Source organism: Aulonocara sp. 'chitande type north' Nkhata Bay, linkage group LG12, assembly GCF_057382095.1.
Source record: "Aulonocara sp. 'chitande type north' Nkhata Bay isolate Kocher_YH1m ecotype deep benthic linkage group LG12, A_spYH_male_GT1.1, whole genome shotgun sequence".
In the NCBI taxonomy this organism is placed as follows: Eukaryota; Metazoa; Chordata; class Actinopteri; order Cichliformes; family Cichlidae; genus Aulonocara; species Aulonocara sp. 'chitande type north' Nkhata Bay.
In genome coordinates, this window is record NC_141355.1 from 20,461,969 (window position 1) to 20,487,870 (window position 25,902).

A 25,902-nucleotide genomic window follows, 5' to 3' on the forward strand; every position below is an offset into this window, starting at 1 on the left:
GCTATTCTTGGTAGGTACGTAATGCTCTTGACGTAATGCGTAATGCTGCCACTGACTGCATCTTCCTCCCAAACCAAAGACTGCCAAAGAAGCTGATTTTACTCGGCTTACAATAAGTCTCTAGTCCTGTATTTGTTCATTTTTAAGTGATGTAGAATGGCGTCTGGCTTTGGGAAGATAGTCGTTGGTACCTATGTGGAGATAAAACGCAGCGATGGTAAGTTTCACCCTGTCTATTTATTTTTCCCGTCGCGATGTGTAAGTTGTTTGGGGATCTTTGTTGCTGCGCTGCTGTTGAATATAGCAACCGTTGTTTCTGGCTGCAGAGCGTAACGCTAGCTGCAGATTCATATTAGTTGTCAGGGCGGAGAGTTTCAGCACGGCCTAAGCCTTTGAATGGGCGCCTTACCTTTGTTAGCATGCCCATTCAGAAGATATTTCCCGATACCTCTAGATTCTTATCATTAGATAACAGCAAATGTCTTTGATTGGAATTTATCAAACATACAAACATATTAACTCTAGCGCCACCTAGTCTCTTAAATTATTTATTATAACAGGGAATTCAAAATTATAATTAGCCAAGCTAGCGGGATTGCTAACCCGGTTAGCTTAGCTAACTAACGTAGACGGCAAGATTAGCGTTAGCTTATGGCTAGCCAAAGGCTGTGTGCTGTTTCCCGGCTTCACACAGCAGTGGCTCTGCAGTAAAATCGGTTTCGTTAACATGCACTTTGGTTTTTGGTTATATTTTATCCCCGCTTTCTTTCATTGTTAGCTTATTAAATGCTCTGTCAATAAACCGAACCGCTAGTTGTTATGGAAACCCTTTTGAGGTCTAAAATCCTGTATTAATATTGTCTTTTATCACGGTCATTTGCCATAAAAATACATTTGTAATAAGAGCATATACGTAAGCCATTTTTTATAACTCTTTCCTTTATTTCCTCTATTACTCTTGGTATTGCATGGGTCATAAAAGATGATAGTGTTTTATTTAATAGAGGCAATGCCAAGGATATATAATTGTAGATAGTGTAACCTTAAATATGAGGCACCTACTGATGCCCTCGGTTTTCTGTAGTGGTACTACAAATGTAGCCATAATAGCTTACAAAAAAGGGGGGTTAAACTGCATTCACATGAGCTGAAGTTGTTTCTGAAGGCTAGCAGATGAGTAGACCGAGAAAAGGGAGAGGCTGGTTGTTGTATGACTCTCCTTTCTGTGAATGCCAGCTTTATTCTTGCTGCTCTGTGTAGTTGTTCGGCATTGCTTCAGGGCTATAGAGCCAAAGATGACACAGAAGTTTGTGTCATTCCTGCTGGTCCTTTTGGGACTTTGCTACACCCAGTGAAATTGTTTTGCAACAAACCCTCAAACAGCACCAATCTTGTACACAAAGCACACGGGAATAAGCTTGAAAGCTAGTGCCAGAGGTGTGCTGCAGCCACTGGTGCTGGTTAGTATCATTGGTAATGTCCCTAAATCCATAATCTCTGTCCTAAGATCAAGAGTGAGATGTGAACTAGATGCACAGCAGGGCTGCAGAAAGAACCAGTTCTGTCTGTCTGGTGTTGTATCCAGAGCAGGGATTGCCCTCTCTCTCTCTCTCTGGGGACTGGTTCAGATTCAAGCCAGATTCATGCTATTAGCCACCACCCCATCTGTTGCAGCCGGCTCCCTCTGTTCTGCCAGGACTCACTCGCTCCCTCTGTGTTTTTTCCATTTCATATTTATTCCTGTTGAGAGCTAGGTCTTATAGAAAATAATTAGGAGCAGTTTAATTAGACTACCTCCAGTCATCAGAGGATGATGTGTGCACCTTTAAAGGTATTATACTCTTAATTGTTCCTGGATATCAATATTGAGTATTAATTTTTGGGCTTTCCTCTTTTCTTTTTATCTTTTTTGTTTGTTTGTTTGTTTGTTTTTAAGTAAAATATTATGGTTTGGCATTTTATATATTTTAAAGTCTTTCAGAGCAGAGTGGAGTACCGGAGAGGCAAGGGTCTGTGTGGTGTTTGTACACTACATCATTTTTTTCTGAATGTGTGCCATGTTGATATGGTTTCATTAATAGGTGTCTCTGGTTCTGTGGGTGAAAACGATGCTTTGAGGGTTTTGTTTATTCCACAGGCTTAGCAGAACTAGAGCACCCCATTTTAAGCCCCTTCTGCTCCTGGGAGGTGTCAGTGTACCCATTCAGCAAGGTTTTAGTAAAAAAGTGGGGCACTTGATGGGGGATTCAGTAAAACAAGCCCGGTTGTGACTTGGTATTTCAGCTCTTTTAAGTCTAAGGATACAGTGTATGTCTGTGTGGAAGATGTAGGCAGCCGTTAGAGTTTATTAAAGTCTGGGGGGGAAATAAATATTCCCGTCTTTGGCAAGGTCAGAGAGTACAGCTGCACAATAGCTCATGTGGATCTTGTAGATGTACAGTGTCTGGACGTATGCTGTGTCCTTGAAACCTGTCCGTTTGGGTCTGTAGCTTTGCAGAAAGAACGGTAGGATAGTTTCCAGTTAAGGAAATTTGTCACTTCTCGATTATTAAAAGGCATGTCTGCCTTGCCATTTGAAAGTAAATGTAATAACAAAAATAATAATTTTACTTTTAATTAAATCAATAAATCGTTTTTTAATACCTATGCTGTTAGTACTTTAAAACATGCGTTTCTGGGTACAACAGGTTACACAAGCTCCTGATGTTCAGTGTTGTGTTTAGTGCCATTTACTGCTATTGAGGTTCAGTTTACATAGTTCCTGCCACTGCTAACAGCAAATGTCTACAAGCAGCACCATTGCTTAGCCTCTTCATGGGAAATGTCTTGTACTGTTGCATTATGGGTTCATCATGACTGCCTCTCTTGGCATTTGCACTCACTATAAGGCTCAGTTAAACAGTCTCGTCTGATAGCAGAAAAGACGAATTGCTGGCATTTTACAGTGAAGATCCAACTGTTGGCTCATTGACACAACAAACATCTTGCAAAGTTAGCAGACTTGGGAGGAAAGTGATCACTTCATCAGTTTCAGCAGGATCATATGACAGTTACACTGCCTTAGTGTTATTCTTGTGTTTGTGGGTTGTTATGAATGAGCCTAAAACAAGCCTTGTCCTTATTATATCTGAACCTAATGACCTGTGTAAAATTGACATTTAGAGTGAGACGAACTTTATCCACTCAACCCCTAGTACCTGTTGAGCATTGTGTCATTTAGCTGTCACTTTAATGTAACAGATCTACCCCTTTTATAATAGTATAGTTCAAGGACTTCGGTTTGATATTTATTGGGCATTTTTTATAACAGTATGTATAATAGTAGGGAGGTCTGGCCATTAATAGGTGTATTGTACTGTATTTTAAGAGAACTTCTAACTGGAGATGTGGTGTTCATGGGTGATTAAAATAACAATTTGGCTGATGATTGATTTGGAGGGGGAGGGGGTTGTTGCTATTTATTTCCTCCTTTGTGTCTGGGAAATAAATACATCTCCATCTCTGTAATAAAAAACAGAATAGTGTGTTTATGTATCATTTAATCCATTCATTTTCTTAACCACTTATCCACTGAGGTCAGCGTTAGGGGTGGATCTATCCCAGCTGTCGCAGTGTGAGAGGCAAACTAGACCCTAAACGGGTTGTATCGCAGGGCCAGCACAAAGAGACAGACCAGCAAACACTCACAGTTGGACTTGGACTCACTGCAGTCGCTCTCAGAGATTGTTAGAGACTCATAAATAATTGCTGTGTAATTTATAAATGCAGACAGACAGTCTGAATGAGTCTTTGTCAATGAGCACAACTCAAGGGGACTCAGCTTAACTGGCTGCCAGTTGATTGTATTCTGGTGATATTCCTGTAGATCAGGAAGGTTACTGAGACCAACTTTAATAATTATATGTGAATTTCTTCCTATGTAGACAGCATTTTTTGATGATTCATCACAGCTAATTACTTTATTATCAGAAACTGATTGGATGTAATTGCTTGCTTGATCCCATTCAGTCACAGGCTGATAGCATGCTGACTCGGTCTTTTTGGCACCATTTATGTCCAGGCTTCACTGACAGTGTTGGTGTGCTTGACAATCTCAAAATAATAACTAAAGTGTACTTAATTGTGTTAACTTTTAACTTCATGGCCGCCTTCTTTATTTAACTTTGAGTTGAAAAACGGCCATAAATCAGAATATATGTTACTGCAGTACTCAGCATGCTGAAAAATGTTAAAAATTGTCATTGTATCGTATCATTAATTAAGTAATGTGATAACATCGTGCGGTGTCTGTTGGTTACCACCTAAGTAGTACATGTATCGGGCTGCAGATTTTCTTGTGTAAAATTATATTTTTGTTGTTGCTATTATTATGTTTTAGATAATTATTGGTTATTTATAACCCCTTACATTCCATATTGTTTCATTTTTAAATTTCAGATTTACATATTATAAAATAATAGGACATTTGTCTCGTTTTATCAAAGTAGTTTGGGCGAAGTTGTTCTCTTCTCTGCTGCTGTTACTTATGCACCAAGTAGTTTATTGAGTCTGATCGCGATGAAGCCACAGGAAGTCTGTGGTCGGTGGCTTGCTGCTTGACATTGGCAAAAGCAGGCAGCCGTTTTTTTCCAGGGTGGTTAGCAGGATGGAGCAGTGATTTGGAGAGCCATGCTTAGCACAGTTGCTTCCATAAATCCTCTGAGTGCTGCTACTCTTGGAGGTGTGACATTTAATGTCACATGTCTCTTCCCCCCAGTCACTGTATAATTTAGCTAGATTTTTTTTCAGAGTCTATCTTTCCAAAGACCAGTTTTTGTGGATGAATGTAGTTTGTGGTGGACCAATACCTGTGATAGGTCACCCATCTGGTTATGAGTAGCACTAATGGAAACAGAACTTTTTATAGCTTCTGACACCCAAGAGTGTTTTTACATATCGTTCTTTTTAGAAGACGCAAATTCAACAATCTTAAAGTGGACCAACAAAAGAGAAATTAGTTCTTTTTGTGTTTATAGTGTGATTGCATTTTAAACAAAGACCTGATTTTTCTGGTACCCTTCAACTCTGACTCTAGGTCATCTTCCTGTTCACTCTTTAGAGCCCTCAGACCTCGACTCCTCGACTGTTTTTGGAGCTTTTTCTAACTAATTAAGTAACTAATTAATTAGTACAAGTATAGTGTTAGTACTTTTACTTGGGTAAAGGATGTGAATACTTCCTTCATTACAGTGCAAGTTGATGTGTATGAGGAGAAAACGGGCAGAAATATCTTGTTACCATTCAGGGCTCGTGCCTAGGGTCCAAAGCGACCTAGTCGTAACAGCCACACAGGATCTTAGAGTAGATCTGTCTACTCCAGTCAACCCTACAGACAGTTTGTTCCTCAGACTCGGTGCCAACCTCCATCAAAGCTATAGACATCGAAAATGTGACGTAATTTCCGGAGTAAAACCGCAAAGGATTGTAGGTACAAGTGGCTAGCGCGCACGGGCTATTACAAGACAACAGTTACAGAGATAAACGGAGACACAAAGAATGGCAAGAAGCTGTATTATTAACTGCCATAGCCGGTCGCATGACAGCCACTGGAAGCCGATGGGTAAAGCGATCAGTCACATGGTCTGTCGATCTCTATTGGGACATTTTTATTACAGTGATCCCTCGTTTTTCGCGGGAGTTACGTTCTAAAAATAACCCGCGGTAAGTGAAATCCGCGAAGTAGCCAACTTTATTTTTTACAATTATTATAGATGTTTTAAGGCTGTAAAACCCCTCACTACACACTTTATACACTTTTCTCAGACAGGCATGAACATTTTCACACTTTTCTCTCTTGTTTAAACACTCTCAAAGTTCAAACCTTCGTAGAAAAATAAGTGCGGTATTATACAATGAAACCAAAGGCACCCGCCGGTGACAAGTCCCACTGCTAGTGATCGAAGATATATGTAAATTTGATAAGCCGAACGCATTCTTTACTGTACAGGAGACACTGCATGAGATTGATTGACAAATTGAAATTGCACAAAAAAAAATCTGCGAAACAGCGAGGCCACAAATAGTGAACTGCGATATCGGGCTGGGCCATATTATACCGTTCACGGTAATACCAGTACAATGTTAGGCAACGATAAGAAAATATTGCGATAGAATATGGGTAATACGCGCATGCACAGTGCCTTTGTTTTCATACGCACATGGCCGAAGAAGCATGGCAGCAGCGGAAAATGAAAAGGGGGAAAGCGGATCATTGAATGAAACGGATGGAACAGAATCGGTTTATAAAAATGGTGCAACTTCAGTGATGCAGAACTGGTTTGGTGTTCATCCATCAGATACCCACCAAAGCACTTTTTTTTTTTTTTTTTTTTTGTAGAACATGCAAGCGGACCGTCGTTATTACCGTATATGTCGGACTAAGGTGCTTGTAAATCTGGGAGTAATCTGGGTCCAAAACTCCATCCGTTTCAGGTCCCAAAGTCAAACGAACACTGTGGCACACTGAGAGTTAAGAACTGTCTAAATTCTTTCATCTTTAATAAAACAATCACGATTGCTGCTTAACAGGTGTAACAATTAAGTTTAACATCCAGGCATCCATGAAAACAGACTTTATTACATTTACAGGAGTTAGAAGTTAGCAGGAAGTTAGCGGAAGGTAGCTCGCTAGTTTCGCTAGTTACCTAACCATGGTATACCATGTTCTGACTGAGAGATTTCTGAAAAAATTAAAACTTACAGCTCTGCTATCACTTCCAACATAAATGAAGACAGAAAACGAAATAGCAGTGACGTTTGTAGGGTTACTGAAGTTGGACTAGCTGGTATATAATGATGTGCTATGTGATCGCTAGCAACACAGCTAAGTTAGCATAACATAAACAGTGAAGCTGGAGGATGAACGCAGTGGCGTGTCCAACGGGGTGGCCTGGGGGGGCACAGGCCACCCCCCCAACCAGACTGGCCACCCCAGGTGCCACCCCGAAGCTAAAACAATAAAATTTAATGAAATATCAAATGTACGATTATGGTTTCACAGTGAAGCTCAGATATTTGAGGGTAAGTGAATGCAGCACCGGCTTCTGCACTATGAGAATCATGTTAGCAAAGGTAGGAGAGCCAAGCACGAAAGACGCCACTGCGGAAAACATTTTTTCGGCGAAAGATTAACAAGTTAACATAGCTGGACTAGCCATCAGACGTTTGTATGGTGGGCTGATGACTTATTTATTTATTTATTTTTGTAACGGCATGAACAATGAGAGGTGGTGGATTGGCCAGATGTTGGCCGATGTGTAAAAATAACTCAGTTGTTTGGTGGTGGCTATGGCGGAGCTTCCACAGAGGCAACAGGTGGATGAGGGAAGGTGAGGCAGGAGGAGAGACCCGAGGTGGCCGTCGGTCCAAGTGTCAGGTGAACTGAATTTCAGGTAAGAAGTTATGACCTGCAGTCTATCTGGGTCAGATATAAACCAAGTTTAGGTGTAGTTTATTTTCGTTGTGCTGACTTTTTACAATCAGTTACAATACCTCATACTGCGTGAGCTAGCATGACGCGTTTCTATACAGCTGTTCGGTTGCTATGATGTTACTGATAGTGAACTTTATTTTATTCATAAGGTTAGTTAGTAGAGTTGCCAACAGCTCCTTAAAAAATGGAATGGTCCCTCATTCAGAGAAAATATTACGCGTTTCGTATTGAGCTGAGAAGAGACACAGTTTGTCCCGTACTTTAGCTAGAATGGAAAAAGACACAAAGCTGGAGTTATTCTGTATTTACAGCTGCCTCTTCTCTTATCTCCCCCCCCCTCTTCTATTGCTACTTCAATCATGAAACTGATCAATGATCAGCTGATCGTCTCTCTTGTTTGTTTATCGCCCACTTTGCGTCAGAAAGAGGAAACCAGCGGATGTTGCGCTAAACAACAGCAGCACGTTTAAGCTTGATCAGCTGTTGTTAGAATTTATTTAATATTAATTTCTAGTATCAGCTGATGTTTGCTGGAGCCACAGCTGTAAACCTGCTGGTCATGATATCGGTTTGGATATGTGGTGAGAGGGAAACGTGAAGATGAAACCAGTCGATGTCCTTACTGAATCATCAGAGCTGAACAGGTGATGGAGAAACAGGTTTACCTTTTAGGTGACATGAATGAGTTGAAGGGAAGTTATGAACTGTTTCTGAGAGACAAATAACACCAGGATCCTTTTTTAGGTAGCTGACAGCTGGTAACTGTGCAGGGGCGGGTCTAGCAAAGTGTTGCCAGGGGGCCAGGTAGGGCATTAACAGGGAGAGGGGGGCACAAAGTTTTTATCTGACGTAAAATGTATAGAAATCATACATATACCAACAAGACTGTACATCACTGTCACAACAGCATTTGTTTTCATTCAAAGGCTTTATGGCTTTAATACCTGGTGGGCCGGTCTGTAGTGAAAATGCCCAATTTTTTGTCCTAGTCCAGCCCTGCAGGTTAATACTGGCAGTGTCACCATGCCAGCTGACTGTATTTCATCATCAGTCAGTGTTGTTCTTTATACATCAATATTACCAAAGTTTACCATAAGGCAGCATATATAGTATTTACTTGCTTTCAGGTGTTATTCAAATGTTAGTCTTTTCATTTGTTTCCCCACTTTTTTTCTGTTTCAAAATCAAACACCAGTTTGTGAGAAGATTATCTTCTTTTTTTTTAACAGGCATTGGTTTTGCATTGGCTAATTTGCCAATTGTATGTTAAAAATGTTCGTATTTTAATATTCAAAAATGTTTTTGCCCAAAACATATGTGCTCTACATGTCAGTAAAAATACTATGCAAATATTGATGTCCTTGACTGCTGAATAAACACTGACTGATTGTATCTCTTGTACTTTATCAACGCAGTATCTAAAAACTTTGCACCGTAGTGGTTAAAATCTCATTCTAATAAGAGTTAAAAGCGCATTCGGTTATTAGGTTTACAGGGTTATTGAATTATGGTTAACGGTTGGTAGAATTGTTTTTAACATTATCTGCCAATTACATCTGCCACCCTTCTCCAAATCTGTGCCCCTACCTGGCCCCCCCAACAAAAACTTTCTAGACACGCCACTGGATGAATGCTAATACTTTTCCACTCGATAAAAGTTAACATGAGGGTTCCTGATGGTTAGAGACAAATGCAATCGCATGGCAGGATGCAGTAAACGGACCAAACTTCAGTCAGGCGAACAACTGAGATAATCCATCCACAATACGAAGTTAGTCATTAATATACTGCAACAACATGGGAATAGTGCAGCTGTGATAGAATACAGCATTAATGAATCAATGGTACAGAAGTGGAGGAAACAAGAAGAATGAGTTGAATAAAGTTTGATTTATCTGACTGCTTTGTTTCGCATAATGTGCCCTATAATCCCGTGCACCTTATGGTCCGAAAAATATCTATTTGACTTTTTTATTTGGCACACTGCAGTTTAATGTTGCAAAGCACCTCTTTTTAACTTTAGTGGATATTTTACATGGTTATGCTCAGGATATGTCAGCCCATTTCTACTGGAAATGCCCTTTGGTTAAACTTTCAGCAAGGAATTTGCATTTGCACTGTTAAATTTTTATATAGCTTTAATGAAAATAAAAAACAGCTGCTTGTTTAAGTGAAAATAAATGGATGTTTTTGTTTTTGCGCTAGTAAAGTTGTAGAGTTGTATTTTGTATTTTGTCTCACATCAATTATATCGTTAGTTATATCGTTATCTCAAATTTTCAAATATATATCGTGATAAATATTTTTGGCCATATCGCCCTGCTCTACTGCGATATAGTGGGGGATGACTGTATACTGTTGGTAAACATCTGATCAGCAGTAGAATAAAAAAAAAAAAAGCATGTCAACTGTCCCATGTCTTGTGGCTTCCTTCGCCGCTCTGTCTGCCATTTCATTCCCCAATTTTAAGGAAATAACGCTATCACAAGTGCGCGATATATACCTAACAAATAGAACATATGCATTCTGTTGAATAAATGGCTGCCCTGCGAGAAAATCATTTTCCCTGCTTTTTGCAAATGTGAAACATTTGTATGGTAAATTGGTCAAATGTTCAGCACATGAGAACACTGAAAGCATCTTTGCTGGCCTGCTCTCTTTGTGTCTCTAAATAATGGATACTGGAGCTTAGATAGTGAAGGGATTTTGCAGCATGCAGTTGGATCTGCACAGGCAGAAATGGGAGGGCTGAGCAGCTTTTTTTCTTTTTTGTCCTTTTTCTTTTTTTTTTCTCCAGCTGTTAGTATTGCAGTGTTGAAGACAGAGGGGCGGAGAGAAGCACAGAGGCTAACAGCAGCTGCTCTCATCTCCGTTATCCGAGTCTCGCTAACGTTTCATTATCAAACCTCCTGGTCTGAACTTACCAAGATTAGCCTCAGCCTGCTGCCTTCCTCTCACAAGAAACCCAATTTGTTCAGTCACTTACAGAACAATGGAAATGAAATAAAAGCCTCTGTTGGTGAGCATAGGCGGGTTTTGTGTTGGTAACATTTCACTGAAACGCCTGCATTATCTGGAACTAGATTCTTTGTTTGTGAGGATAAAGGTGAATATAAGCTTATATAATTAGTAATGAAATGGTTTAATTGAAGCTAGGTTAAATGTATATGGCATAATAATAAAAAAGTTGGAGCACAACACTTCAGAAACAGAACTGAAAATGTAAAATGTATAGAATACATCAGTGGGTCGTCACACAACAATTATAATATAGCAGGGGTCGGCAACCCTAAGCACGCGTGCTACAGTTGGCACGCGAAGGGTTAACTGATGGCACGACCATAGCTGGACTGGTCATCGGGCATTTGCTCGGTGGGCGGATGATTTTTTTATTTATTTATTTTTTGTAAGGGTATAAAAAATGACAGGTGGTGGATTGGCCAGATGCTGGCCGGTGTGTAAAAATAACTCGTTTGGTGGTGGCTATGGCGGAGCTTCCACAGATTCAGTAACATTATCAAGTGGTGGAGGCTGGTAGGTGGATGAGGGAGAGGGGAGGCAGGAGGAGCAGAGACCCGAGGCGGCCGCTGGTCCGAGTGTCAGGTGAACTGAACTTCAGGTAAGAAGTTATGACCTACCTGTCTATCTGGGTCAAATATAAACCAAGTTTGGTGTAGTTTATTTTCATTGTGCTGACTTTTTACAGTCAGTTACAATAACTCGTACTGCGTACTAGCTAGCATGACGGAGTTTTCATCAGCATTGTTGTAGCGAACTTTATTTTATTCATAAGGTTAGTTATTAGAGTTGCCAACCATCCCGTAAAAAGACGGAGTCGTCCCGCATTCAGAGAAAATATTATGCGTTTTGTATTGAGCTGAAAAGGAACAGTTTGTCCCGGACTTCAGCTAGAATGGAAAAAGACACAAAGGAGTTATTCTGTCGTTATGCTGCACAGCTGCCTCTTCTCTCCTCTCTCTCCTGTTGTTACTTCAATCATGAAACTGATCAATGATCAGCTGATCAGCTGTACTCTATTGTTTGTCGCCCACTTTGCGCCAGAAAAAGGAAACCGCCGGACATCGCGCTAAACAACAGCAGCACGTTTAAGCTTGATAGGCTGTTGTTAGAATTTATTTAATATTAATTTCTAGTATCAGCTGATGTTTGCTGGAGCCACAGCTGTAAAGCTGCTGGTCATGATATCGGTTTGGTTATCTGGTGAGAGGGAAACATGAGGATGAAACCAGGAGATGTCCTTACTGAATCATCAGAGCTGAACAGGTGATGGAGAAACAGGCTTACCTTTAGGTGACATGAATGAGTTGACGGGAAGTTATGAACTGTTTCTGAGAGACAAATAACACCAGGATCCTTTTCTATGTAGCTGACAGCTGGTAACTGTGCAGGGGCGGGTCTAGCAAAGTTTTGCCAGGGGGCCAGGTAGGGCATTAACAGGGAAAGGGGGGCACAAAGAAATACTTTCTTATTCTCATTTAAAATGTCTGGCTGTTATTAAATAATTATCTGAAGCTTACAGCCAAAGTTTTTATCTGATGTAAAATGAATAGAAATCATACATATACCAACAAGACAGTACATCACTGTCACAATAGCGTTTGTTTTCATTCAAAGGCTTTATGGCTTTAATACCTGGTGGGCCGGTCTCTAGTCAAAATGCCCGGGCTGATTTTTTTGTCCCAGTCCAGCCCTTGGCACGACACGCAGTGAATTAATCTGAGAAGGTGCATTAAAAATAAATGGCCAGGCCAGCGGTGCACATCGCAAATTAGCTCGGATAGACACATTCGTTGTGCTCGAGACAGAATTCACAATGTGTTTTTAGGACTTTCAGGTGTATGGACCAATGTTTTCTTTTCTGATCAAACCAGAAATCTTTAATGAGCAGCTGAATTTGTCTCACATTATCTGGCTGAGTTAATGCCAGTTAATGCAACATCGAAGCAGCTGGAATCCATAGCTGTGCGTGTTCATGGAGCTTGCATTTTCACCTGCTGGACATCACTACCTGACAAGTTTAACTGTCTTCAGAACATTGCAGAGGCCTTATTGACAGTATTTGGCTCTACATATCTGTGTGAGCAGATTTTCTCTCATATGAAGAGTGTCCTCAGGTAGCCGTCTGAATGCTGGACACTTGGAGACCTGTGTCTCTGAGTGGGAGACCAGAGATCACATTAACATGTGTATCCCTGTATTAACAAACATGCCATATTGGCCCAGTTTATTTTACTTATTGTTGTGAGGAGACCATAAATAGCATTTGTATTTTCTGTTGTACAGTTCATTTGCTGTTATGGATAAAAATGTCTTTTTTTGTTTCAAAATAGCTGATAACTATTCGCTGATAGCTGCCAACATCTGCGAACAAATATAATTCTATAAAGTGGTTCTATATAGTGTGTAACTGTTAATATAGAGCGTTATTAAATTTATTGCTAATGCAATCATAAAATTTTAGATGGCACTCGTCATCAGAAAGATTGCCTACCCTGTTATGTTTTTAAATAATATACTATATATTCTTTAAAGTCAGTGTATATCCAAATAAAAACAGTTTTATTTTAACAAGACTGCATGCAGATCTGATCATGGTAGCAGGTGATAATTAGACCTTTTTATATTTCATAAATCATGGGGTTTGAATGGCAAATGCAACAACGTTATGTTGTTGTTGTACTTACTAAACAATAAAATGCTTTTAATTTTCCATAGCACTACAGTGATTTTTGTCCCAATATTTTCTACCTTCAGCTATTTATGTTTTTCTGCTAATCTGATGTTTGAGTTCATCTTATCTCTGGTGCTTTTACAGGACGTATACATCAGGCGATGGTGACCTCACTTAACGAGGACAATGAGAGCGTCACAGTGGAGTGGATAGAAAATGGAGACACAAAGGGAAAAGAGGTAAACCACTATTTACCACCGTTTTTTTAACCTCTTAAAGCTTCCTTAACAGCACAAAGTGCTTTTTATTTTCCAAAGCAATGAATAATAGATCCAAAAGCATTCAGGAGCTGCTGTGATTATGCAACTAAGCTGCATGTTCAACCACACATCACCCCTTGCACACCCTGCAGCTCTGATCACATGTAGACAGTGTGAAAATTTAACAGTACATCTGGCGGCAGGCTTGCTGCATCACATTTTCATAATTATTTTTCATGGACATAATAAAAAGCACAAAGATAAGCAGAATTATTTATATAAAAATGTCTGTTTCTGCATTTGGTTCAGCCCTGTCTTTGGAGCACATACGCACAGTCCAAATAAGACAATAAAAAATACTAGAAAAAGCATTTCCTACCAAAAATGCAATGTGAATGCTGCAATTTGAAAATGTTGCCTGAAATGTTTAAAAATATTTGAAATATTCAAAGCTGAATTTGCTAAATCAGCTTAATTGCAAAAGATTAGCAAAATATCGGCCAGCAACAGTACCAAAAACTGAAAATATGCGAAATAAAGCGAAAAAGGTACCAAAACTGAGCTTCAAAAATGCTAAACTTGGAGCTGAAGCTCATCAAAATGAAAAATGATCTCAAATGAGAAATGTTTATCCATAAATGTTTAGCCATGTGACGATTTTGACATAACTTCCTGTGTCGCTAGACACAATCTTTGTGGTGCGTCGGCCGGTCGTGCACCTCTTGATTATTGTAAGGAGTCATCCCAGTTGTGTTTAAGACACAAGTCTATGATCATGCCGGTTATTAGCTGAATTTTAATCATAATCCTGCACAGAAGCTCAGAGACATACAAACACACAGAGGGAGATGTTACAACTGTTTGAAAACTTTAGTTTGTGGAAAGAACTTTAAACAAAGCAACCACTGCAGAGGATGGCAGCTTCAGGCTGTTTACTTTTTCCCTCCAACAAAACAGAAAGAGAAATGAGAAATTGCTGAATGACACTGGATGAAAGAGGACAGGGATGGCTATGTTTTGATGTATATCTTATACATGTAAGGCAAACGATTTGGGCATGAAAAAAAGAGAAGTTTTTTCACATTATTCTTCTAGCACCGTTTAAAGAGCAGGGGATGTCATCACACAGTGGTGGCAAAATGCCATAAAAAATTGAATTCTTCATAAAAGCACACTTCTCCAGAAAAAGCTGAACATTTTGATACCAGAATGGTTTCTGTAGCACAAAGTATGCAGAAGTAGTTAAGTGCAGGAGGATCTCAATAATGTGAATGCTTATACAGCGTGCACATTGCCTAGATTTTTAAAGTATAAAAACGAATGAGAAAGTTGGAGCAAGTTGTCCATTAATTGCAGCATTGATTCTCAGCCCATCAAAATGACAAAGTGTCCATGGAGCAAGTCTGTCTCTGAGCTTTTTCACCCATGGAGCGTTGGTGAAATTTACAGTACAGAACTTTAAAAATTACATTCAGCAGCAGTTTTAGAAAGTGGTCAACACCCTTTGGCTTTACTGCAATAAATCTGATGAATAATTTTGACTACTCAGCACACAAGAGACATCCAAGTTTAAATATAAGCACTTGGGGGTAGTTTGAAGACTCTTGTCCACCTTAATTATGTACAAAACTGGTCGCATTTAAGCCCTTTTTAGGCTTTTGTGATGCACTGTATTTTCAAACTGACTGAACACCCTGTCATAGACAGAATCACTTGACTTTATGCTGCTCTGTTTCTGGACAGATTGACTTGGAGAGTATATTTGCACTTAATCCAGATGTGGCTCCAGATGAAGAAATTGCCCCTAGTCCAGAGACCCCACCCCCTCCTACACCCACATGTGTGAAGGTCAACAAAATTGCAAAGGTGAGTGGTGCTGTGTGACCTTATGAGCACCTAAAGGTGTAGCGTGTGATTTACATTGCTCAGAATTGCAGCTCTTTGTTTTGTCACCCTCATCCCTCATTCACGGGCTAGCACCCAGGCTTCCTCGGGTGACCTGTGCGGCTCAGTATGATGGATCTTTTTATAGAACCTCGATCCTTCTCAGGAACCAGCTAACTGGTCCTGTTAATTACACCATGTGTCATAAATATAGACTAACAGGTGAGAGTCTTCAGTGGTTTTTTTCTTTCTAAATTCAGTAAATATTTAGGGCTCAAGGTTCCCACCATCCTTTTGTCTCACCACCAGCCCACCCAGACTCAAGATTGTTTTTGTGTGTTTTGCGGCGTGAGCTGTATCATCACGGTTTTTCCTTTGTCAGAGATCTAACTAGAATTTTAGTAAAGTCCAATTTTAAATTGTTACTTACCCAGTACTGAATATTAGACATTTTTGTCTGATATTCACATTTGTCAAATGATCAGAAATTACAGGAAAATTTCTGCCAGTGAGGGAACAGGGTACTGTTGCACCTGTGCCGCTCTGTGTCTCCATCTGTGCCACACAGTATGGCTTGCAGCATGTGGATACATTAACCACCCGCCTCCAAAAAAGCATGTGTATTTCTGTATTTTTGTATGCAGAGTACTCACGATAAGAAAAGTCTAGAACTTTGTGACAACAAAAGTAGGAATCACACTAACTAACTCAGTAGTCATTTCTCTTTATTTGGTTTCCCCTCACAGAACCGACGGACGATAGCACCTCCTAAGAATGATACTCCATCCAGAGATAATAGAGGTTTGAGGAACTGCAACATTATCCTCACATATTTATGGTGGTTTAATTGTTATTGAAATTTTTGCTTTCTATGGATTGCTATTTTTTGTTTGTCAGTCTTTGTTTTGTTTATTTCCATCATGAGTTTGCCCACTTTAGTTTAGCAATTATTTTACTAGAATGCAAAAAATCTGTGGGGTTTTTTGTTTTTGTTTTTTGTCCATCAACTCTTCCTGTGCAATCAGGAAGAACTAACTTCCTGATTGCAAGCAGCAAACACTGGTCAAACAGTACTGTAGTATGGACAGGCAGTAGTTGTTTAAATGTAAAATTGATAGTTTAATAGAATATGTTCTCCAATGCAAACATAGTGACTCCAGTGTAGTCGTTTACACTTTTGGCAAACAAGAAAAAGCTACCAGGAGGAGACACAAATCCCTTTGGTGGAGCATCAGTACGGACACCCGGTGTTTAAAAAAAAAAAAAAAAAAAAAAGATTAATAAATAAATACTGACTAATCCATTTATATATAGAACTACCCACTACTTTCAGCTACTTCCTTATTTATAAGAAAGCATTTTTCTGAAATACAAACATAACACTCACAGCCTTATAGTTTCAGTACACGTGAACCATCCACGTTTGTTGTGCTAACAAATTTGACCAAAGTAAACATATTCTGGGTATTTATTCATTATTATTATTATTATCTTTTTTTTTCTTTCCTCCTCCTTCCTCCTTTTTTAATATTCATTCATTTAATTATTTTGGTGTAAGGGTTTTTTTTTTGGGGGGGGGGGGGTTTGCTGTTAGTGTTGCTTGGTAGTGGCATTTGGATCAGAGATATTTGTATTTTAATCTTTGTGGTGTTGTGTCTTAAGCAATTCCAACCCGGGCCAGACCTCCACAGCCTCAGCAGCCAGAGCCTGCTCCACCTCCTCCATCGCAGCAGCCTGCACAGCCCACTCAGGCCCAGACACAGCAGCAGCTACAGAACGGTAACAATCATGACATTTGTCAAGAAAATGATCATTTCAAGAAACCAGTTTTAAGCAGTTGGCCAAAAGCTTCTAGCCTAATCCCTTTATGTAAATGTGAAGTATAATCCATATAAGATTTTTCTTTTTTTTTAATCCAAATATACTGTCAGCGTTAGTAAAAATGCATCGATCGCACAAAAGCATACCATCAAAATCTTTTAATGTCGTGTCTTTGTTGACCACATGTTCATCACAGAGTCCTCACATCAGCCGCTATCCAGAAAGGAGTTTGGACAGCTTTGTATGTATCACCTGCATGTTACCCCTGCCCTCAGTGCTTCACAGTGATTCTGATAGTTTCCAATAGAGTCCGATAGACCGCTAGTCAAACAAGAAGATCGCTCAGCCAAATGTCTGCCACGTACTGCTCAGAGCTGTTGTGTGGACAAGAAGCAGCACACTCACAATCCATCCAGCAGACAGGCTTTCTGGGTATTAGGAGGGGAAAAAAATTGTGGTGTCGTTTGGCTGTGCTGCTTTTTTTTTTTTTGTGTGTGTCTGGTTTCTGCTGAGTCACACACGGGCACACACGTGGAAGAGCCTGCGGTAATGTGTGTTACGTCTCTGGGCTCAGACAGCAATGATAGCCTTTTATTCAAAGTGCTCGCTGTCATTTGGAAGGCTGAGAGGATGATGTGAACGCCTTGTCCCCCCTCCTCACCCCCTCAGCTCCCCTCCACACAGACTGAATAGCCCATAAGCAGTAACGGTGCTGAGTTCGTCTTATATTTCTTGTCCCGGTGCTGACCCAGTTCATCTTCTCCTCACAGATTAGAGCAGATTATTAATCCCTCTGCTCCGATAGTCTGGGTTTTCAGGGACTGGAGCCAGCAGGAGGCCAGGACTGTGTCACAAGGCTTGGGCTGGGCTTTGCAGCGGGAAGCTGGGGCTGCAGCGGCGAGCATTGAGCCGGGGCTAATCGAATAACATAGTTTTGATGAACTCTGCATTGAATTAAAAGTGGCTTTTACTCACATGTTTGCTAACTTGTGTTCCTTTATAATGGTGACTAATAGTTTGATTGACCTGAAACAAAACTAATCTGGGGGTGTGGTGCTCGGGAGCTTTGGAATAACCTTCTTAAGACGATCATTCTTGATTTGAAACAGCCTCTTACTGTAATCAGACTGGATTAAAACAGTAATGCAAGGCACATATCCTGCATTGTAAGTGTTTTTTGGTTTTGTCTTTGTTTTTTTTAATTTTCCTTTCAGAGGTCACATGTCCTGTTGTGTTTGAGGACACAAATAAAAATAAAAAGGTGTTGAAACACAGTGCTGCAAAGGCCTTTTGTTGGTTATGTAGAGCAAGCAGCTAATGTTATGCGGGAGACACTGTGTGCCAGCCGCTGCATCCGGGTGTGTAGTAGCTGTATCACTGCTCTGCTTTGTTGGAGCCAGCCCAAGGTTTCTCTGCTGTTTAAATAAAGGCCAACAGAAAGGAAAGCTGATAGAAGACGCTGGGAAAGTAGTAGAAGTGACATATTGTAAGCGAGATGAAAGGGGAAGAGAAAGCTGTTGATACATGATGTGAAAGCTGGGAGAATTACTGTTTTTCTTATCTAAATGGCAGCACGAAGGAAGTCAAACTGCGTGAAGGAGGTGGAAAAACTTCAAGAGAAAAGAGAAAGACGCCGGCTTCAGCAGCAGGAGCTCAGGGAGAAAAGAGCTCAGGTACACTGATGTTGTTCTTCTTTTTTTTCTTTTTGCCATAGAGTTGTTTACATTGAAGTGAGTATCTATTTGACATGAGAGTAATTGTCATGTTGTCTGTCTGTCCTTCAGGAGGTGGACACCACCATCCCCAACTATGAGATCATGTACATGATCCGAGATTTCCGAGCCAGTCTAGACTACCGGCCCCTGACCACAGCAGACCTGGTGAAAATTCTTCTTCGCTCCTGATCGGTAAGAATTGACCTTCATCCAAAGTTTAATAAATGTCCTTCTCATTGCACTGCCCAGATTGAAGAGCACAGAATATGCGTTTGTGTGAGGAAACGCCCACTCAACAAAAAAGGTGAGGTCTTTGATGAGTTTCGCCTCATGTTGCGTGCTAAGTACTTTTTTATATTGTTGTATTTGAAAGTGTCGCCTCTGCTGTGTTTCAGAGTTGTCCGTGAAAGATTTGGATGTGATCACCATTCCCAGTAAGGATGTGGTGATGGTTCATGAACCTAAACAAAAAGTGGACCTGACCCGCTACCTGGAGAACCAGACCTTCCGCTTTGACTACGCCTTTGACGACAGCACCACAAACGAGATGGTTTACAGGTTTGTGACCCGAAGCGACATCTGAGCTGTTAGATTTATTCAATTTCAAGTCAGATTCATATTATGTGACGCAGCACATGATAAGCCAACCAAAGACACAGACGGAGAATCTCTGCCGAGCAATGGCGCACAATCAAGAACAACCAGACTTTCCAGTATTTGCAGTGTTTGTCTTAGCTTAGTTTTGAGAGATGTTTGCAGACAGCTATGTCTGGGAAAAAAAATTGTTGAACGGTTTCTGATGCACAAACTACAAATGAACAAGTCAGTGTTTTGCCACAAATTATCGGCTAGGGGAAGGAAACCCTGGATCAGCGCAGCCACACTCATTGAGGGGTGCGACCTGGCCACTCGGCCAGCGGAATTTGACCGAAATGTGTTGATTGTGATCGTTTTATGGTTTTTTTAATCATTTACAAACATTCTACAAATGACTGTTTATCTATTTGCATTGTTACTAAACCAAACTAATTCAAATAACAGCCATAGTTTGACATTTTCAAGTTGCAAATTCATAGATAATAAAAAACTGAAATCTGTTTTTTTTGCATGTTAATATAATTCCTTTAGTCAGAAGAAAGGTGACTAACAAACAAAATTAGATGAATGAATTGTTAATATTTTATGTATAAATTTGGGGATGGAGTAGCGCATGACTGTGTTTTGTCTTCTCCTGCAGGTTCACAGCCAGACCTCTTGTGGAAACCATTTTTGAGAGAGGCATGGCCACCTGCTTCGCCTACGGACAGACAGGCAGTGGAAAAACACACGTGAGTTACAATTAATGTGCCTTTAAGAAAACAGAAGGCTTTTATCCTTGTAGTTGGAGTGCATCTTATATAATTTGTGTATAAAAGACATTTTAACTTGTATATATTTATTTTTTCATTGTGTCACAGACTATGGGTGGCGATTTCTCTGGGAAAAACCAAGACTGCTCTAAAGGAATTTATGCATTAGCTGGTAAGCACATTAGATGTAGCTCTTTGTTGACTGAAGGATAAGTTGGATCTGTTTTGGAATTCGATCTCTCGTGTGTTTCTATGCAGCTCGGGATGTATTTCTCATGTTGAAGAAACCCAGCTACAAAAAGTTAGATCTACAAGTGTACGCAACTTTCTTTGAAATCTACAGTGGGAAGGCAAGTGATGTGTGATCATTTTTTTCCTTCTTATTTTTTTCTGAAGGAGAGATTTTATTTAATGCTGACAGAACTGTGTTTGTAGGTGTTTGACCTGCTGAATCGTAAAGCTAAGCTGAGGGTATTGGAGGACGGGAAACAGCAAGTGCAGGTGGTGGGGCTGCAGGAGAAGGAGGTCAAGTGCACAGAGGATGTCCTGAAACTCATTGAAGTGGGAAACAGCTGCAGGTATGACAGCAGGAACTTTCTCAGGAATTCCAAGACTTTGTGTTCTTGTATTTGATCAGTGATCAGATCAAAACTCTGAAATTCGTTTATTGTCATGCAGACGTCGTCTAGCACAATATTCATGTTCTTTGGGGATGTTATTCCTTCTCCTGAAGTTATTAATTTTTTGCCCTCGCTGCTGCTGCTTCATCATCATCTTGATCACCCCCCAAAAGAACATCAGGGCAGACGTCCGCCAACGCTCACTCATCTCGCAGCCACGCCGTTTTCCAGATCATTCTCCGGAGGAAGGGGAAGATGCATGGAAAGTTCTCCCTCATCGACCTTGCGGGCAATGAGAGGGGGGCGGATACATCGAGCGCTGACCGGCAGACTCGTCTGGAGGGAGCAGAGATCAACAAAAGCTTGTTAGCCCTGAAGGTCTGTGTGCAGTGAAGGGATAGTGGAGTAGCTCCTTCCCAAGTGTTGGCTACCACATAGTTTTTTTGTTGTTGATTTCTAAAATAACAAAGAAATGTCATGTATACTTTTTCCATTTGTAATTTTTTTTTTTTTTTTTTTTTAAATTTACCAAGTATGTCTCTCTTGTTGTTTCAGGAGTGTATCAGAGCTCTGGGTCGTAACAAGCCCCATACACCATTCAGAGCCAGTAAGCTCACCCAGGTCCTCAGAGACTCCTTTATTGGGGAAAACTCACGCACATGCATGGTCAGTCCTCTGTCTTTGGCCATGTTATCAAATCTCTTCCACAGGTTAATAAATATGAAATAAATCTGAATGACATATTCTGTTTTTTGCTCCAGATTGCAACCATTTCTCCTGGGATGACATCCTGTGAGAACACACTCAACACACTACGCTACGCTAACAGGTGGGGTTGAGATAACCCACTCCAGTGATTTAGACAGTATCTTCTTGCTACAGGAACTTCTTGGATTATTCACCTTTATGAAATTTTAGCTCTTTTGGATTCCTCTGTAATGTCCAGTGGCTTTTATAGAATCTGAAATTAGCTGTACTACTCCAAATTTCTCTGCTTACTCTTGTTCGTTCTGACTCTTGTATCCTCTTCCCCTTTTTTTCCTACTTTCTTTCCTTCTTGTTTCCCGCCCTCTGCTGCTCTGTGTGCTGGTATGATGACTGTTTAGAGTGAAGGAGTTTGGGATTAGTCCGTCAGATATCCCCTTCTCCCAGAGCGGTCAGGGAAGCCGCCCTGAGCACTCGCCCACCAATACCTTTGAGTATGATGACTTTGCTGCTACCTCTCCCAGCAGGTCAAGCACTCCCCAAAGCACAGCACCACACGCACAAATACACACAGTGCATGCTGTCCCTTTGTGTATCTAATGCATTATAGAACACACCCATGAGCTCATTTATCAGCTCCTCACTGCGCTACACTTCCTGTCTTCCCCTTTCTGTTTTTCATCTGCATGTTTTGATGTGATTCATCTTTTCATCCCTGCTCTGACTTTGATCTGAACTGTAGACAAAAGTTTTTTTTTTTTTAAATTGTGTTGCTAAATCCTGAAGAACAATATGTCTGTCTGTCTGTCTGTCTGTGTGTGTGGGTGGGTGGGTGTGTCTTTTATTTGCTCTGTTGTTTCATCGCTGTTCATGCCCCGGATGTCAGGGATAACTGCGATAGCTGGGTGTGATAAGTCAGAATGCTGGTGCAAAACTCGACTTTTAGCTGTTTGGCAAATGCATCCACGGTGAGCTTTTGTTTGAGCCAAACACTCAGCGGGTAATCCCTTATCCCGGCCGTAGTCCTAATTAATTGGCGCTGGCACCTGCAGGTTGGGTACAGTGCTGTAATCCCTCATCAGCTCTGCGAGAGCCTAGTTAAACATGAGCTCTGAACACCCAGACTCCAGTTACCATGAAAACTGATATCTGGAAATTGAGCATTGTCATCTGTGCCTGTGCATGACATCACTGCTGTCATGAAGCTGCCATGCTGCACAAACCATGAACCGCAAACCAAACATCAGCCTTGTTAAGAACAGGTCTGACCTGTGGTCGCTGCGATCTGATGTGTTTCTTTATTTCTTCTTTTGGTCTGCAGGGTAAAGGAACTAACGGTGGACCCCAACCAAGTGATGGAAGGGGGACGCCCCAATATCCATGCTGTCAACCAGCTGGATCTCTTGGATGAAGAGTGGCTGAGCATCTCACCACAAAGAGACGACCTTAAACTTCTCTGTGAGCAGAATGTAAGTGCTCACAGTTGATTCTTTGAAGCACAAATCAGACTGTTTACATCTGGAACTTATATCTGAAAATAGGGCTGCTGTGGAACAGGAGGTAAAACAAGGCTGTATATTACTCAGTAGTTCAGTCCCTGACTCCTACAAGGGGCAATGAGTGCAAGATACTGGTATATGAGCACTAAATAAGTACCGGCCTATTTACCATATCGCAGCTGCCACGTATTTCACTACCCCTACACTACCCCAAGTGTTTTTGGATTAACATTGAAACTTTTATTTATCAGTGATGAAGGTGAGGTCCACTGATAACCAGATTTCAGAAATGATCTCTGTGCTGTAGCTTTTTGTTAAGTACGTTTAATTTAACAATTTTAAGAAAATTAGATTTTTGACTAAAATGCGTCATACAAAAGAGTGAGATAATATATTAATAACACAAATAGAAGAACTCAGTCTGGTTTAAAACCCAAATTATAAACGTGGGTTTTTACTCAGGTTTAAAGAATATTTGTTTGTTGGAGACATCGTGACGTATAAAGGGAAAGAAGCCACAGTTTAGAAGTAGCTATTTAAAAATGCCTGATCTCCTTTGTTTAAATCTGGATCTTCTGCTGGATCTGTAAACACAGGAGGAAGAAGTGTCTCCTCAGCTCTTCACCTTCCATGAGGCCGTGTCACAGTTGGTGGAGATGGAGGAGCAGGTCCTAGAGGACCACAGAGCTGTTTTCCAGGTTAGAAAACACTCCAGCTCTCCTCGTTTCTTTCTTTTTCTCATACATACTTATATGAATCCAGATAAATTGCAGCTCCTGACAGTGAATTTATAACTTCTCTTTGTTCTCCTCTGAGCAGGAGTCTATCCGGTGGCTGGAAGATGAAAAGGTGCTGCTGGAGATGACGGAGGAGGTGGATTATGACGTGGAGTCTTACGCCACGCAGCTGGAGCAGATCCTAGATCAAAAGATAGAAATCCTCACTGAGCTCCGAGGTATGCCCGAAACATCACTTAACAATAGAATAAAGCCATCCTGCTACATTTTTTAAATGTGTGAAATGCTTTTGCTCTCCTCAACAGATAAAGTGAAGTCATTCCGCTCTGCACTGCAGGAGGAGGAGCAAGCCAGTAAGCAGATCAATCCTAAGAGGCCACGTGCTCTTTAGAGTCTGAAGAGGTTTAAGTGGCATGTTGAGAAACATAACCACTAGATGTTTGGCACAAGTCGAGCTGACGCTAGCAGCTGTGAAAACACAAATTAAAAGACTGTCTAATGTACCAACAGGCTCAATGAATATCGTTTGTTTTGATCCCTCTAGTAACAGAAACTGGCTCTCCACTCACTCTTTGGTCTTGTTAGAAAACTGGAAGGAAACTAGTTTTTATTTCCTTCCACTTTAGATGATTTTTTTTAAATGGAGAATGTTTAGTTTCCTTTCCTTGTACTTAAATTATTTTTCTTTTATACCCGTTTGTACTTCCTTTGAACTAAAACTTTTCGACCGGTTTTCAGAGGAGATCTCAGTTGAACATGCTTCGAAGTTTACTACACAAAACCAGTATTTGATTTCTGGTTTGCTCTGGCTGACATTTCTGCATGTTCACTCTGTGATAGCTTATGTTCACCACTGTTTCATGGTCCGGGGGTCCCCCCGGTCGGCATCGTAAAGTCATACTTCATTGTAAGTAATCTCTTCTCCCTTTCCCTTCCTTCTCAAAGTTTTTACCAGTTTGGAGGAAGCGTTAAACCACATTGTGTTTCTTTCCTTCTGTCATCCCTGACAGATTTTTACTTGTAGTTTGCTACAGTCTGTGCCATGTGGCAACTGACTCAAAAAACTCTTAATGTAAAACATGTTTTCCACCCATTTAACACTTTGTTAAAAAAAAATGGAACTAGAAAAACTATTAATAAATGTATAGTGAAGATCACTGACCTATCATTGGTTATGTTGCTCAGTGTTTGCACCAGATGTAATGCTGGAAGAATTAATAAAAAGTCATGTTTCATTTCAATGACTTCTGTGACCCAAATTATCTTTATTTGCCACAAACATAAAGTCAAGCTTGAGTAGAAATTGAGCGTCTAAAGGTGGGCTCCGCTTCACCACCTCGAATTTGACTGCGCTACTTTAAGTTTTCCCATCAGTGCGAGTTTAACACAACCGTATCTCTGCGCTGTCTGGATTCACTTATCCTATCGCTAACGATCAAGATAAGCAGTCACACAAAGCTGGTTATAAACTGGCTAAGTTAACCCAAGGTTTCCCCTGGGGTGGTGTTAGCGGTATCTGACTAATCTAAAAGTTTCATGGCTCATTTTTCTTCCACATAAAATGACCCCTATGAGTGTCACCTGCTCCAATCAAGAGATTTTATCAGATGATAAAATGATTGTCAAAAATCTATAAAGAACAAGAACCCGTGAATCTGTGATTTAGCGCACAGACCAGTAAAATAAACATTTAACTCAAATTATTTTATCACCGAGTTCGATCTCAGTTCTGCTGTAAAAGATAATTATAAAAATAGAATTCAAACATAGGCTTAGTCTGCAGCAGTATAGGCATCCTCCTGTTTTAAGATCAGGTACTGATGCTTAGAAAACAAAAGTAATCGCAAAAATGTAGGTAAAAGAGAGGCGAAAATAAAGTAATAATGGTACGTCTAAGAATCTGTATTCACTGCTGAGCGTTGTATTCTGGAGATCTGATTGGTCAGCAGGATCTCTTATGAGGAAAGTAGAATACGTCACCATAGTGATTTACCCTGGTAAGTGAACCACCTTCGCGGTATAGAATATTCAGGGTTAACCCTGAAATTACCTGCTCAAGACGAAATCCTCCTTTGTAGTAGACGCCTCAGAGCGTGATGTCAATACTTAAAATGTTTTATTCTATATTAAAAAGGAAAATATTAACTTA

At 40.4% G+C, this 25,902-nt stretch overlaps 1 protein-coding gene across 4 annotated transcripts; it reads left to right on the forward strand.

The window, feature by feature from the left end:
* Nucleotides 1-24,997, forward strand: kif2a (kinesin family member 2a). Of its 4 annotated transcripts, XM_086314143.1 has the most exons (22): nt 1-217; nt 13,308-13,402; nt 15,167-15,289; nt 16,054-16,108; nt 16,970-17,086; nt 17,325-17,369; nt 18,701-18,801; nt 18,913-19,008; nt 19,093-19,147; nt 19,239-19,401; nt 20,081-20,171; nt 20,301-20,364; nt 20,451-20,542; nt 20,628-20,770; nt 20,986-21,190; nt 21,368-21,478; nt 21,574-21,641; nt 21,919-22,044; nt 22,839-22,986; nt 23,613-23,714; nt 23,836-23,971; nt 24,059-24,997. In XM_086314143.1, the coding sequence occupies exons 1-22, from the start codon at nt 157-159 to the stop codon at nt 24,142-24,144; spliced, it is 2,283 nt and encodes a 760-aa protein (XP_086170269.1). In that variant the 5' UTR covers nt 1-156; the 3' UTR covers nt 24,145-24,997. The 4 variants fall into 4 exon arrangements, with proteins under 4 accessions (XP_086170269.1, XP_086170271.1, XP_086170270.1 ...); XM_086314145.1 differs by lacking the exon at nt 21,919-22,044 and having other exon boundaries at nt 2-217; XM_086314144.1 differs by lacking the exon at nt 17,325-17,369 and having other exon boundaries at nt 2-217.
* The last annotated feature ends 905 nt before the right edge of the window (nt 24,998-25,902 follow it).

What these genes read in the sequence shown, in the direction of transcription:
- kif2a (XM_086314143.1), top strand. Translation starts at nt 157, where the DNA reads ATGGCGTCTGGCTTTGGGAAGATAGTCGTTGGTACCTATGTGGAGATA. An exon ending in GCTGCTACCTCTCCCAGCAG is followed by an intron (nt 22,045 to 22,838) that starts GTCAAGCACTCC and finishes TTTGGTCTGCAG; the next exon opens with GGTAAAGGAACTAACGGTGG. An exon ending in ACCACAGAGCTGTTTTCCAG is followed by an intron (nt 23,715 to 23,835) that starts GTTAGAAAACAC and finishes TCCTCTGAGCAG; the next exon opens with GAGTCTATCCGGTGGCTGGA.